This window comes from Lycium barbarum, chromosome 7, assembly GCF_019175385.1.
Source record: "Lycium barbarum isolate Lr01 chromosome 7, ASM1917538v2, whole genome shotgun sequence".
NCBI lineage: Eukaryota > Viridiplantae > Streptophyta > Magnoliopsida > Solanales > Solanaceae > Lycium > Lycium barbarum.
Window position 1 is genome coordinate 133,944,016 of NC_083343.1, and position 15,789 is coordinate 133,959,804.

At 30.7% G+C, this 15,789-nt stretch overlaps 1 protein-coding gene and 1 pseudogene across 1 annotated transcript; both read left to right on the plus strand.

The window, feature by feature from the left end:
• Window positions 1-124: 124 nt before the first annotated feature.
• Window positions 125-6,164, plus strand: LOC132604603 (large ribosomal subunit protein uL6c). The gene is made up of 3 exons (XM_060318177.1): window positions 125-283; window positions 2,615-2,923; window positions 5,670-6,164. Exons 1-3 carry the CDS (start codon window positions 246-248, stop codon window positions 6,004-6,006), a joined length of 684 nt encoding a protein of 227 aa, XP_060174160.1. The 5' UTR covers window positions 125-245; the 3' UTR covers window positions 6,007-6,164.
• Window positions 6,165-12,640: 6,476 nt separating this feature from the next.
• LOC132602706 (inorganic pyrophosphatase 1-like) lies at window positions 12,641-13,439 on the plus strand (annotated as a pseudogene).
• Window positions 13,440-15,789: the final 2,350 nt, after the last annotated feature.

The window sequence follows — 15,789 nt, forward strand, 5'->3', positions numbered from 1 at the left end:
AAATTTTGAATCCGACAAACTTCAGTACCATTTTGACCAAAAGAAAAAAGAACGAATATCAATAGAGCAAAAGAGAAAACAAAGAGGGGGAAATTTGTCAATTAGCTAAAATAGGATAAGGGGCAAAATTGTCAATAGCCATTAGTGTGCAGGATAAAGAGCTATAGCCATTAAACTAGATAATTCTTCAGCTCTTTGGAGGCTCAAATCTTAAAGCTTGCAGGCAAATTCAAAAAAATAAAATAATGGGTAGCACTTCACTTACAGCTTCTTTACATACAAGGTAAATATTTATTCAGTTGTTGATTATATAAAGCTTGTTTTTTTTTTTTTTTGGTTTATAGTTTTCTTGTTGATTCTTGAATTGTTTAAATTGGGTGTAGCACATTTGTATTTTCTTGGTGAATTTGGGTTTTCCTTAACATATAGTAAAGCTTGTAGCTTTTGTGTGTTGATAATAGAAAGTTTGTTGCTTTTTTACATTGTCATGTTGATTCTTGAATTGTTGAAATTGGGTATATCACATTTCTGGTTTCTTGGTCAATTTATGTAATTTAGCTTGTGGGTGTTCCTTATAAAAGATTAAATCTTTTAACTTTTGTGTGTTGAGAAAAGAAAACCTTAATTCTTAGCTTTTGTGTGTTGATAAATAGAAAGCTAGTTGAATTTTACATTGTCATGTTGATTCTTGAATTGTTGAAATTGGGTAGAGTAAATTTCTAGTTTCTTGGTTAATTTGTGTGATTTATGCAGTTTTGTGTCTTTTAGCTTCTGTGTTTTGCTTATAACAAGATAAAGCTTGCAGCTTTTATGTCTTGAGGTAAAAAAGAAACCTTAATTGCTAGCTTTTGTGTGCTGAGAAGAAAAAGAAACCTTAATTACTAGCTTTTGTGTGTTGATAATAGAAAGCTTGTTGCTTTTTACATTTTCATGTTGATTCTTGAATTGTTTAAATTAGGTATAGTGCATTTCTAGTTTCTTGGCTTTTGTGTGTTGATAATAGAAAGTTTGTTGATTTTTACATTTTCATGTTGATTCTTGAATTGTTTAAATTAGGTATGGTGCATTTCTAGTTTCTTGACTTTTGTGTGTTGATAATAGAAAGCTTGTTGATTTTTACATTTTCATGTTGTTTCTTGAATTGTTTAAATTAGGTATAGTGCATTTCTAGTTTCTTGGCTTTTGTGTGTTGATAATAGAAAGTTTGTTGATTTTTACATTTTCATGTTGATTCTTGAATTGTTTAAATTAGGTATAGTGCATTTCTAGTTTCTTGACTTTTGTGTGTTGATAATAGAAAGCTTGTTGATTTTTACATTTTCATGTTGTTTCTTGAATTGTTTAAATTGAGTGTAGCACATTTCTAGTTTCTTGGTCAATTTATGCAATTTTGTGTCTTTTAGCTTTTGCTGTTATCCTTTTGATAAATAAAGCTTGTAGCTTTTGTGTGTTTAGTAAAAAGGGACTTACTTATTAGCTTTTGTGTGTTGATAAAAGAAAGCTTGTTGATGTTTGCATTTTCATGTTGGTTCTTGAATTGTTGAAATTGGGCATAGCACATTTCTGGTTTCTTGGTCAATTTGTTTCACTTTATGTTATTTTGTGTCTTTTAGCTTCTGTGTTTTCTTTATAATACAATAAAGCTTGTAGCTTTTGTGTGCTAATTATAAAAAGCTTGTTGATGTTTACATTTTCATGTTGATTCTTGAATTATCAAAATTGGGTATAGTGCATAAATTTGTGTCTATTTATGCTATTTTGTGTCTATTTATGCAATTTTATGTCTTTTAGCTTCTGGGTTTTACTTATAATACAATAAAGCTTGTAGCTTTTGTGTGTTGAGGAAAAACAAAAAAAAAAAAGAAAATTAATTACTATGCTCCCTTTCTGTCCCAGCTTTTATTATAATTTTCTCGAGTTGTGGCAGCTTCTTTATAGATAGCTAGTCCCAAATGTTTATGACAAGTTAGATTCTTGATTCAGCTGTTTAAACTGGTTTTTTTTTTTTTTTTTAACATTTCATTTAGTTTCTTGAAATGTTGAAATTGGCAAGAGACTTCTATCTTCTTGGTCAATTATTGTCTATGTTGTTGCAGTGCCCCTCTTTCACAATTCTGGCTGTAAAACTACCTAATGGTTTCTTATCTACTGAAAAAAGAATTATTGACATCATGTTTACACTGTTTAGTTAGTTTAACTTCAGGAGGAGCATTATTCACAAACTGAGGTGGATTACATTCTCTCTCTCTCTCTTTTTTTTTCTCTGTATTTGATTATAAATCTTTGCGATGAACTTTAAGGCTGTTTATCCCAAATATTTACTTATAAAAAAGTGGTTAATTCTAATATTTGTAAGTTGATGTTTGTCATACTTATTGTGATGCTATCTATTGTCACCCACTTTTCAAAATTTTGGCTTTAAACTACTTTATTTATGGGGGTGTTGGAGGTTAGCAAGTTTTCATGTAAAAACAAAATGTTGATCTTGTTTTATCAGTTTAAGGTCTCCGCTTATTGGGGGGTTTCAATGGGATTCGTATCTTGAGTGTGGCTGTTATTGGTGTTGGCTTTCTTGTAAAAAACATATATTTGATCTTGTTTTATTCCATGTCAGCACTTTAAGGTCTCCTTTTGTCGGGAGTTTGAATGAATTTCGTGTATCGAGTGTTGCTGTTCGTCGTGTTGCTTTCGTGAGAAAGACGATCGAATGTAAAGAATCAAGAATTGGTAAGCAACCAATAGCAGTACCTTCCAATGTGACACTCACAATGGAAGGCCAAAATTTCAAAGTTAAGGGACCTCTAGGAGAGTTGGCCATAACTTATCCACGAGAAGTAAAGCTTGAGAAGGAAGATGGAGGTATTCTAAGGGTCAGAAAAGCCGTGGAGACCAGACGGGCAAATCAAATGCATGGTTTATTCAGGTCTTGCAGTTTAATCACTCTGTTTTCTTGATTTTTTTTCGCTTTCACTAAGTTAACTCACTATTGTTATTTTTGATCAAGAAGCTATAATCTACTTACTGGTGTAACTACTTTGAAATTCACGACAGGTTTTGATGTGGACTAGGGAGACTTTAGTTCTTAAAATCCAGTAACTCAAGATATATCGAGATTTAAAGGGTCTAGTGGATTTTTTCCAATTATATGATATCATATTTAAAACTCAATTTGAGATGTCTTCTAGTCCAAATCCTATTTTATCCGAATTAGCAACGAAGAGGAAAGGATAATCTTTTCTTTGATCTAATTTTGCCACCTTGAAGTTTTTTAAAATTCCTCATTACTTATAAGTTTCAAAATAATTAACCACTTTGTGGTTTTAAACATTATTGATTCACCCTTAGCTATTGATGTATCTTACATGCTATAGCCTTATGTCAATGGTTACTTCATAAATTGAGCAGTAATGATTCTAAGGTCATGAGATTAAAATTCGGCTGAAGAGGGAATATAATTGTACTATAATAATGGAAATCATTTTTATTAAGTACATATCATATTCTAGCTGGATGATTTTTGTTAATCATTACGGTTGAAGATTGTCATCCAGTGAACTTGTCTTCACTCAACTTCATAAAAGTTAAGACCCTTGAACTGTAGCAACAAGAACTAGGCGGTTAGAAAGATCTATAATATCAGGAGGCTCATAGGCCATTTGCAAGTTTCAAACACCACAAGTGCATATACTGCACTTTGGTCGAGGGGAAAAATGGAAAAATGGGTATGGTTTAAACTTCAAAGTTCATCTGAGTGTAAACTGTATAAGCTGATTGAGCTATCTTATTAGTATTAGAAAAATATGGAGAATAGGAATTAGCCCGAGGCATGTCGGGAACACTGTCCTTAAGGTTATTCCACCCAAGATTCAACAAGCTCTTCCAGTTTATGGGAACATAAACAATTGATTTTAAGAGGAAAAACTGAACTTTAAAAGAAGGAAGAGAAAATAGAAAGAGAATTAGAAAATCAATGTTTTTGAGTTATAGGCACATGCTTCAATGGCTAGTACAGCTAAACTAATTTTTTCATATTAAAGCTCCTAAACTCTATAACGGCTAGTTAACGACTAGTTTAACTTGAGCAAAATAATAAATAATAAGATAAAAATAAGGGACACTTTCTTTTGAGATACTCACATAGTCAGGTTGAGTTACACTCTTAATACAATTCATATCCTTTATAGGTGATGTATTACTCTACAGAATATACTTGATGATTGGACCTATATAAGTTTGTGGTGGGGCCACTCGTTTGAAATTTATGGCAAAAGTTTCTAGAGCACTCATGAACAACCAGACATGTGTATGGTCTATTAGCATAAAATCGAGATAAATAACAGAAATTGTGGGGTATAATATGATGAATAAGAAACTTGGCTTACAACTAGAATTTTTGGTTCATGGAAGTTATCAACTTTGCCAATTATTATGTGAGTTAAATCTTATTTTGTCTAACTCTGGTTCATAATCAAAAAGACACCAGTTGAATCCATTATACTCAAAACCAATGTATTTTGCTTCTTCATTTTACAGATATTCCTTTTGAGATATGTGGGGAGATTGTTGGAAATTAGTATCTCAAAAAAAAAGTGACCCTTGTTTTTATGTACATATTATTTATTAATTTCCCTTAACTTGAAATAGTCAAACTAGCCGTTGTAGAGTTGAAGGAGCTTTAATATGAAATAATTAATTAGGTTATACTAGCCAATGAAGCATGTGGTTTCTGGTTTTATGCTAGAAGAACTTGTTAAATTTTCTGGGATACACCTGTACGAGTAAATATCCTTAAGGACAGTGTCATAGACATGCCTCAAGCTAGAAGATTTCTGTGACTCCCAACAATTAGACGCTTGTATGCATTGAGCTTATCACTTTGAATGTTCATTTTACACGACTCTCTGATGGTCGTTGTCAGTTTTACAGAATTTTCTGATTACAAAGGTATGGTTCTACACTCCAAATGATTTCCAATCAACTTCGAAAGCCTTAATTTGCATCTTCCGCCATCAGCTCTAGTTTCAACTTCTTGATGCATCTTGAACATTCTTGCCATTACAAAGACATAAAACAGCTGTGTATGAAAATATTCATAAGAGTCATTGTTAGGGTAAATTACAAACAACAACACACATAGTGAAATCCCACAAAGTGGGGTCTGGGGAGGGTAGAGTGTGCGCAGACCTTACCCCTACCTTGGGAGGTAGAAAGGCTGTTTCCGGTAGAAGTAACCCAAAACAATATAAAAGTAATACTATACAAGTTATGTCAATACTATAAAAGCATGATAAAGTATAAAAGGAGCAGTACCTACCACAAAGTAATATGATAATTGAAGTACAAGAAACAACAAATAGTAGCAGATGAAAGAGGAAGTAAGTTTAAATTAAAAGCGACTGTTGGAAGTGCCTTTTCAGAATGGTTAAGTATGTTTGGTACAGAAATGACTTATCAAACTCCAAGGTATTAAAAATACCCACTTATACCTCAATAGCTTATAAGCCGGTCTTTTCTTGTTCCCCAATTTCATATATTTTTTTAACAGTCTTCTCATCATTGCCATTTTTGTTGGTCAATTTCTAGTGACAATGTAAATGCAGTCAAGGTGTTGATGCATATTTTTAGTGTTTCCTCTGAAAATGTTCTGTTTTCTGCATTGAACTTGCCAGGACCCTTACCGATAACATGGTAGTCGGTGTCTCCAAAGGGTTCGAGAAGAAACTTCAACTGGTAGGTGTTGGATATCGTGCAACGATTGAAGGAAAAGACATCGTTCTCAATCTCGGATTTTCTCATCCAGTTAGAATGGCAATACCAGATGGACTACAAGTTAAGGTTGAAGAAAATACAAGAATCACTGTAAGTGGTTACGATAAGTCGGACATCGGTCAATTTGCTGCTTCAATTAGAAAATGGAGGCCTCCAGAGCCATACAAAGGTAAAGGAGTGAAATATGCTGATGAGATTGTTAGAAGAAAGGAAGGTAAAGCAGGCAAGAAGAAGTAATCAATGGTACATTTTGTTATTTTTTCCCTTGTTTTTATTGTATTTTATAGAGGCATTTTGAAGTTAGGTTCATTTTGCAAGTGACTTGACAATTTGTTAATTTTGTATCCCTTTGAAAATGAGTCACACAGTTTGAAATTGTATGTAATCTTCATGGAGGTGGTTGCATTCAAGAATATTGACAAATTCATGAAAATTGAACATAGTTTTAGCAAAGAAGGCGACGAGCTTTCCATATAAAGTTTTATATGTAGAAAATATAGAGAACTTTTACGTGTGTGGTTAATACACTAAAGGATCAAAATGTCAATAGTTTAAAGTTAGAAAGGGAATTTAATTTTTAGGACAAAGTTGGAGGTATAAAATAATTTTCTTCCCATTTATTGCTAATATCATTGTACATTCAGTTTGCTCTTTCTTTTACTTATTTATCAGAATTTGTTTGGCATTGTTCCCCTTTTGTTCGTCCCAAAAGATTGAAATGTTATATATCTAAAAATTATAAACTTTTAAATTTGCTTAGTCACATATAAGGAATAAAAATAGAATTTTGAAAACTACTATAACCCCAACAAATTAAAGCACTAGGAGTTTCCTGAAAAACAAATAAAGATCAAGAACCTGTCGATCTCCTAACTTAACTCAATTTGGGAAACGTGTTTAGTGCTTCACAAACTATTTATTTCCATAAATAACTCTTTTCCTAAACCAAATCTAATAAGGAAAACAAACCCAATAAAAAAGAGAAAAGGTTATTCGTATATATCCGAATCCCACTCAATTTATGAAACAAAAAACAATTATAAATAGAGGGACTCTTTTCTCTAAAATTTTATATCCCAAAGTTTTCTGTTGACCCAAAAAAAAAAGGAATGGGGAAGAGGAAGTCAAGAGCAAGGCCAGCACCAAAGAAGAAAATGCCCAAACTTGAAACAGTTTTCACTTGTCCATTTTGTTGTCATGACGGAGGTGTCGAATGTCTCATTGATATGAAGAATTTGATTGGAAGCGCCATATGCTATATTTGCAAAGCAAATTTTAGTACAAAAGTCACATATTTGACGGATCCTATCGACATATACCATGAGTGGATTGATGAATGTGAACGTGTCAATACGAAACCCGTTCTCGGACAAGTTTAGATGAAAATTTATCTACTTTTTTATTCTAATAGGCAGTCTTGTTATAGTATCAGATTTTGTTCTTATGGAACCATTTTGTTCTGTCATGTATGTTAGCACGTTTGTTGTGAAACTATTGGCTAAATTTCATATGTATCTAATATCGTTCAAATTGAATCTTGCATCCAGAGATGACCCTTAATCTTGTTTTTCATTCTGCAGTGACTTAATAATTTTAAACTGCGTGTAATTTTCATGGAAGTGGTTGCATTCAAGAATATTGACAAATTTATGAAAATTTAAAGAATCCAACAAGCTTTCCATACAGAGGTTTATATGTAGAAAATATAAAGAACTTTTACTTATAGTGAAAAAAGTATTTTTCACTCCATGTATTGCTAATATGATTGTACATTGGATTTGCTTTTTGTTTTTTCACTCGTTTATCTTTTTTTTTTTTGCTTGGCATTGTTCTCCTTTTTTTTTTTGGAATATTGAGAAACTAGATAAGTTTTACAGTGGATCTTTTTCATTGATAGGCCACACCGAATACAAAACAAATTATTCGGTGCAATATCTGATTACTTTGATATTTTACGCCTATATGTACAGACACTATGTGTTAATACATTATTTCTTTTTTTTTTTCTCAAATTTTATGCCTAGTCAAATTATACCAGATAAATTAATCACTTGGAGTAACTTGAAAATAAATAAGGGATAATAGTACTTTTGATTCCTCAATTATTGTCAAATTCTAATATTAGTCCTTGTTATATAGGAGTATAAATGAGCACATTTAACTTCAACTTATTAAAATGTATATTTTGGTCCCTTTATTGAACGGAAAAGGTCCAAAAATACCCCTGAACTATTGAAAAAGGCTCATAAATACCCTCCTTCCACCTTTTGGTCTAAAAATACCCTTCCATCCACCTTTTAGGTCTAAAAATACCCTTAAGGTTTGTTTTTGGCTCAAATATACCCCTCAAACTAACAAGTTAAAATTAACTCTTTTAAAAAGCCAAATGACAATTTGTAATTGGTCAATAATAAAATTCCGTAATTTAAAAAAAATCCAAATTTTTAAAAAAAAAATTGCCAATAATAAATTTCCAGTAATTTAAAATTCCAGATTTAAAAAAAAATTGCCAATAATAAAATTCCGTAATTTACATATTTTTTTTTAAATTGTGTGGAAACTTAAAAATTAAAAACTAAAAAATTAAAAAATATGAACGAAACTGTTTTTTTTTTTTTTTGCATTTCGTGAATTAATCAACGAAATATGTTTTTTTTTTTTGCATTTCGTGAATAAAAAAACGAAATAGGAAATTATAATTTTTTTTTGCATTTCGTGTATTAAAAAACGAAATAGGATAAAAAAAAATTATTTTCGTTCATATAAAACGAAATTGGAAAATTGGACAAAATATATTTTCCAATTTTGTTTTTATATGAACAAAATTAATTTTTTTATCCTATTTCATTTTTCAATACACGAAATGCAAAAAAAAATTATAATTTCCTATTTCGTTTTTTTATTCACGAAATGCAAAAAAAAAAAAAAACATATTTCGTTGATTAATTCACGAAATGCAAAAAAAAAAATCAGTTTTGTTCATATTTTTTAATTTTTAAATTAAATAATATATGTGTCCAATCACAAAATGCCATTTGGCTTTTTAAAAGAGTTAACTTTAACTTTGTTAGTTTGAGGGGTATATTTGAGCCAAAAACAAACCTTAAGGGTATTTTTAGACCAAAAGGTGGAAAGAGGGTATTTATGAGCCTTTTTCAATAGTTCAAGGGTATTTTTGGACCTTTTCCGTTTATTGAAATATAATAATATAGTACCACTCATAAATGGAGTAACAATAAAAACTTACGCAACACATAGGGAATTAAATGACGTAATGGTTAATAATTCATTAAGTTTGCAAAGATTCACAAATAGATTGATAAAAAATTACATGCAAATTTCAATTAATTGAATGTTATAAGTACGCCTAATTAAAAATCAAAATCATAATTTGTCAAATTTTGAGGGACTACAAGTACAAGATCTGTCTCCTAATTAAACTCATTTTCGGAAAACATGTTATTCCTTCACATACTCTTTATTTCCATAAATAAATCCGTTCCTAAACCTGAACTAATAAGGAAACCATACCCAATAACAAAAAAAATAAAAAGAATTTGTATATAGTCGAATCCTAATTAGTTTAGGAAACAAAAAACAATTATAAATAGAGGCATTCTTTCCCTGGAAATTAGTATCCCAAAATTCTTTTTGTTGACCTTTCAAAAAAAAAAAAAAAAAAAGAGAGAGAGAGAGAGAGAGAGAAAGAGATCATCCGTTCTTGAACAAGTTTAATTTAGATGACAAATTGTGTATTCTTTTAATTCTTGTAGGCGGTCTTGTTATAAAGTATGGTTTTGCTCTTACGGGACTATTTTTTTGTTATGTACGTTAGTTCTTTTCGATCATAGTAGTTGCTATATTATGATATTGGCTAAATATATATTTCATCTGTCTAATTTCGTTATAGGTTCAACCTTGCAATTAGAGATGGTATTTATCTTTAATAATTTCGTCTTGTATTATATAAGTGGTTTAGCAAGCTCGTTATTATATTGAGAGGTTAATCGACTTGTGGATTGCGATTAACCCTTTCCCTTGTTCTTTTCTAACAGGCATAAGCCATATTAGCTCCTGCACATTCCATTCAGATTATTGTTTAGTAGTATATGATTCTCTTCTTTTGAAACCACCTTTTTGTCATGTATATTAGTTCTGTTTTCGATCATATTAGTAGCTTTATTATTTCTGTTATTATCTTGTGTTTCTTGTCCTTCGAATATCGTATGATTTTGTGGCAACTGTGCTATTATTCCTTTTTTCAGACTTATTTTTGTTATTATCTGTTGTTTCTTTACCTTTGTTATTTCTTCGTCTGGATTGCTTTTGTTTGCTTTTCTTTGAGCCGAGGGTCTATCAGAAATAAACTCTACCTCCCGAGGTAGAGGTAAGGTCTGCGTATACTCTACCCTCCCTAAACTGAGTATGATGTTGTTGTTGTTGCTGCTGTTGTGTTGTTGTAGTAGTTGCTTTATTATGATCATAATTTGGCTAAATATTTCATCTGTCTAATTGCGTTATAAATTCAACCTTGCAATTAATTCGACCATCTTATAGTATATATGATTTTGTAATTCTTACGGAACCGTACCATTCTTTCCATGTAATGTATGTTAGTTCTTTTTCCATCGTAGTAGTTGCTGTATTATGGTATATTGGCTAATATTTCATCTGTCTAATTTCGTTCAAGTTTATCCTGGCATGGATCTGACTTTGCATTATCTGATTGGTTTAGCAAGGAATCTAAACGATGCATTACATGATTGGTTTAGCAGGGAATTAATTTAAACGAGAAGTTATGCTAAAACTTAGAAAAATAAAACAGAAAATTTCAGAAGTATAATTAACTAGTGTCGATTAGGTTAATAATGATAGACAAAATTGATGACCAGCTTAACGTGAATTTGTCACAATTTTGGAAGTTAAATATTACAGTTCCTTCATGTGGTTTTTATCCGTCACTCGAAGTTCCAGGATCAAACTCCTTCTTTCAAAAATATTAAACGAGTAATATTTCTTTCCCTTCAAAGGAGGAAAATTATTGGAAAAAAACACAAATTCAACTACAAATTTTTTAGGGTGAAAATCATTTTCATCCCCCAACTTTTCTTTAAAAATCAAACTCTCCCCTCAACTTTGAGCAATAGTCACAATAGTCATTCTCCTCCCTTTATCTTATGTAATGTCTATTTTGTCCTTGTTATTTTCAATCCTCCATTTATATAATACATTTTTATATTATATTATGTAATATTTTTTTTTGAACTTAGATATTTATAAATTTATTTAAGTTCGTTAACATATTAAATGGAATAATACTTTTATGAATTTGTCGCGAAATCTAATGCTACATTTTATAATTGTTATCTCATTTTTTTTTTTGGTAACTGGAAAATCTATTACCAAAGTATGGTAGTAATATTTATAAATTATTTCTACATATGCATTAAATATATGTACGTACAAGCATGTCTATGTATAATTAAATTTAACATAGCTCTTATTCTCTATAGTTCATAAAATAAACAAGTTTTGGTTGTAATTAATGTAATATTTCTTAAATTATACCATTTAAAATATAAATAAACAATTTTTAAGAATTTGTCTCTATTGTATTTTGTGTATATTAGTTGCATTAAAATATATTTGTAAAGCTATTATTACCTATTATTTTCAGTTGTATAAATAGATATTAGAGTTTTGATTATTATTAATAAATTTATTGTCTTTATTCTGCTAATTTATGTCATTATAAAACATTATTAACTTATATACTTAATTAATATTTTCCACTTTTTTTCATCCAGAAGATAATATTTATTTTTTATAGGAAATTTGAACAATAGTCATTCTCACCCCTTTCTTAATATATTACATAGATTTTAAAAAAATGAAGAATATCTTGATTTTGAAAAGTTAAACCAAAAAAAAAAAAAGGATAAAGTTGATAAAAGGGTAAGAAAGGAATTTAAAAAAGTAAATTAGAATAAAGGGGAAAGAATGACTATTGTTTAAAGTTGAGGGAGGAGTTTGATTTTTAAAGCAAATTTAGGGTGTGTAAATGATTTTCACCCAATTTGTTTATAAGATTAAATTATAACAGCATATTCATCCTGAATTAATGATTGATCTACGTGCTTAAATCTATTTTAAATGAGTAGCCAAATGCACGGGTTTTCACTTCATTAGTCAATAATTAGTTGGATACATAAATGGGTTGCGAATCTAATTTACAACCCTTATTTTTTTTTAAATACTCATGTGTTATGTTAAGTTTGTGTTGTTTCTTCATTTATGAGAGTAATATAATTCTAAAAATAGTCTTAATGTAACATATTTTCTATATAAAGGGACCAATATATACATTTTAATTAGAATTTGTTGATACTCTATGAGAATTGGAATTTCGGATCAAAGTATTCGAGCACTGACATTGGAATATTTAGTGCTTAAGCTTTCCCTAATCAGTTGAGTTACCTAAACCACTTTCTAATGTTAGTGCAATATGTGGCATCCAAGGAAGAGAATTTTCCTAAAATAAAAGAATATGTCTCCTAATATGACTCAATTTCGGAAAACAAGTTTAGTCCTTCAAAGTTCAAACTACTACTAGTATTTATTTCCATAAATAAATCGGTTCCTAATTAAACCCAAACAGTTAAAAGAAACGAAACCCAATAACACAAAAGAGAAAAGAGTTTTTTTTATATATATATATATATATACACACACACCATTTCGAATCCAAATCAATTTAGGAAGCAAAAAACAATTATAAATAGTGGAACTCCTTCTCTGGAAACTAATATCCCAAAGTTTTATTTGTTGTTGAATTTCTGAGAACAAAAACAAAGGTTTTCTATATTCATCAATGGCTGGAATTTTGGTGATTTTCGACTTCGACAAGACGATTATCGACGTGGACAGCGATAATTGGGTGGTGGATGAGTTAGGGTTAACTGATTTATTCAATAAACTTCTCCCAACTATGCCTTGGAACTCTTTAATGGATAGGATGATGAAGGAGTTTCATGCACAAGGAAAAACCATTGAAGACATTAAAGAAGTACTAAAAAGGGTTCCCATACATTCCAGAATTGTCCCGTGCATTAAATCAGCTTATGCATTAGGGTGTGATTTGAGAATAGTAAGTGATGCAAATGTATTCTTCATTGAAACAATCTTGAAACATCTCGGAATAAGGGATTGCTTCTCAGAAATCAACACGAATCCATGCTACGTTGATGAGGAAGATAATAGGGTTCAAATTTTCCCTTACGATGATTTTCATGGCTGCAATAATCCGTGCCCTCCCAACATGTGCAAGGGTTTGATATTAGAAAGAATAATACAAGCTGAAGGAAATAAAAGAATGATTTATCTTGGTGATGGAAGCGGCGATTTCTGCCCAAGTTTGAAGCTCAGAGAAGGAGATTTCGTCATGCCAAGAAAAGATTTCCCAGCCTGGAATTTGATAAACGAAAACAGGACGCTAGTAAAAACACCGGTCCACGAGTGGACTGATGGGGAAGAGCTTGAGAGAATTCTGTTACAACTGATTAATGCAATCACCATTGAAGAGAGCCAATTATTGGCAGTTGAATGCAAGTTCCACACTATGTCCAAAGCAACTCACACCTTCGACCAAGCCTATCGACATGTACTACTAGTGGATTGATGAATATGAATGTGCATGTCAATAAGAGACACGTTCTAGAACAAGTTTAGACATCGAGTTATAATTTTTGTATTATGAGATATATGATTTTGTTCTTAAAGGGACCACTTTCTAATTCATGTGTGTGAAGTGTTTTTTAATTTCGTCTGTTCTCATAGTATATAGCTTCTTTATTATGATTTATATCGGCTTAATATATATTTCATCTATCTAATTCCGCTCTAGTTCGATCTTGAATCAAGAGATGGTCTTTACCTTTAACAATTTCTCTTGGTCCAAATGAAAAAGGAATAAGAAATACTCGAATCAAATTACATATCAACGTTGAAATCTAAACCAATATCTTTTGTCCCGTTGCAGCTCACACAAAATAATATGCATGAATTTGAGTCCTATTATATAAGTGGCTTAGCAAGCTATTTAACCAAAAGGGAAATCAGGAAAAGAACACAACTACCACAAATTTTCCACAAGATTAAATCTAACAGCATATTTATCGATAGTCGATATTGCATTAATCAATATCAACGGTACTTACATATATTTTTAATGAGTATATGTGTAATTTCTCACACACAATTTCATAGTGATCTACATACATTTCTCAAACGCTTGTTTTTTAGGTCATTAGTTAGTTAAGGGTAACTTCACATTTTTCACTCATATATTGCAATTGTTTTTGGCATTGTCCCTTTTTTGTTCGTCTAAAAGATTGATTTTTTTATATTTAGAAACTATATATAAATTTACAATTGAATTTTGTCAATCATAAGACATTATAGGCACAATACTTTTTTATACTGACAAATATGTTATTTTACTCATCTGTATACTGTGTTAAGTGGAAAAAAGAGAGTAAAATATACTGTGTCAAATTAAAGGGAAACAGTTAATAATTCAAGAATAAGTTTGTGATGTAGGCGAGCAAAGGGTAAAAAATGTACATTTCAAGTAATTGAAGGTTAAATATGTTTCGTTAGATATAAAAATTGACTTAAATTTAAATTACACATAATTAAGGGACCAAAAGTACTAGTATATGTATCACTTTAATCCAATAAATCAAAGCATAAGGACTAAGGAGTAACTTGAAAAACAAATAATGATAGAACAAGAAACTGTCGATCTCCTAATTTGACTCAATTCCGGAAAACGTGTCTAATCCTTCACAAACTATTTATTTCCATAAATAACTAGTTTCCTAAACCCAGACTAATTTGGAGACCAAAACCAATAGAAAAGAGATAAAAGGAATGTGTACATATTCGAATCCGAATCAATTTAGGAAAAGAAAACAATACTTATAACTAAAGGGACGGGGAAGAGGAAGTCAAGAGCAAAGCCAGCACCAAAGAATGGAAATCCCTAAACTTGACACGGTCTTCACTTGTCCATTTTGCTGTCATGAAGGAGGTGTAGAATGCCCCAATGATATGAAGAATTTGACTGGAAGCACCATTTGCTACATTTGCGAAGAAGTTATAATACCAGAGTCACATATTTAACCGAGCCTATCGACATATACCATGAGTGGATCGATGAATGAGAACATGTCAATAAGAGATCCGTTCTCGATTGTATGGTTGCATTCCATACAATCGCAAGTTCATGAAAATTGAACATAGATTTAGCAAGAAACCGGCAAGTTTCCTGTACAGAAATATATATACCAGTAGAAAATACAAAGAATATTTAAGTCCTTTTTTTTTTTTTTTTACTTTTTTTTTTTTTTTTTTTTATATAATATCAGATCTAGAGGTTAGATGGTGCTGCATGGATTGCGATTATTCTATATTTGATTTCAACTTGCTTGAAATTGAGGTATCATTTTTGTTTTATGACTATTTTGTATAGCCATTCCTAGCTTTCCTTATATACCACCTAATTGATAGAGATAACGATTAACATTTATATAGAATCAAGAAAACCAATAAAGTTATCTTCGTGTGACCTATAGGTCATGAGTTCAAACCGTGAAAGCAACCTCTAATACTTGCATTAGATTAGGCTCTCTACATCACACACCCCTTGGGTGCGGCTTTTCCCCAGACCTTGCTAACATGAGATGTTTTATGCACTTGGTTGCCTTTTCCCCCCAAGAAAAACAGTAATACTGCATAACCTTTTCTCCACCTTCTTGAACTCTACTTGAAATTTAAAACTCTGCAAAAACATAAAATAACTAAAGAGTTACCATGATCAGTACGAAACAATGAAATTAAAAAAAGAAAAAAGAAAGAGAGATCATAAAGGGAACAAAGAAATTATAGTAAATACTCCAAATAATACGACATGATCATCTTCATCCTTGATGCATAGCTTGTATTTAAACATCAAATACA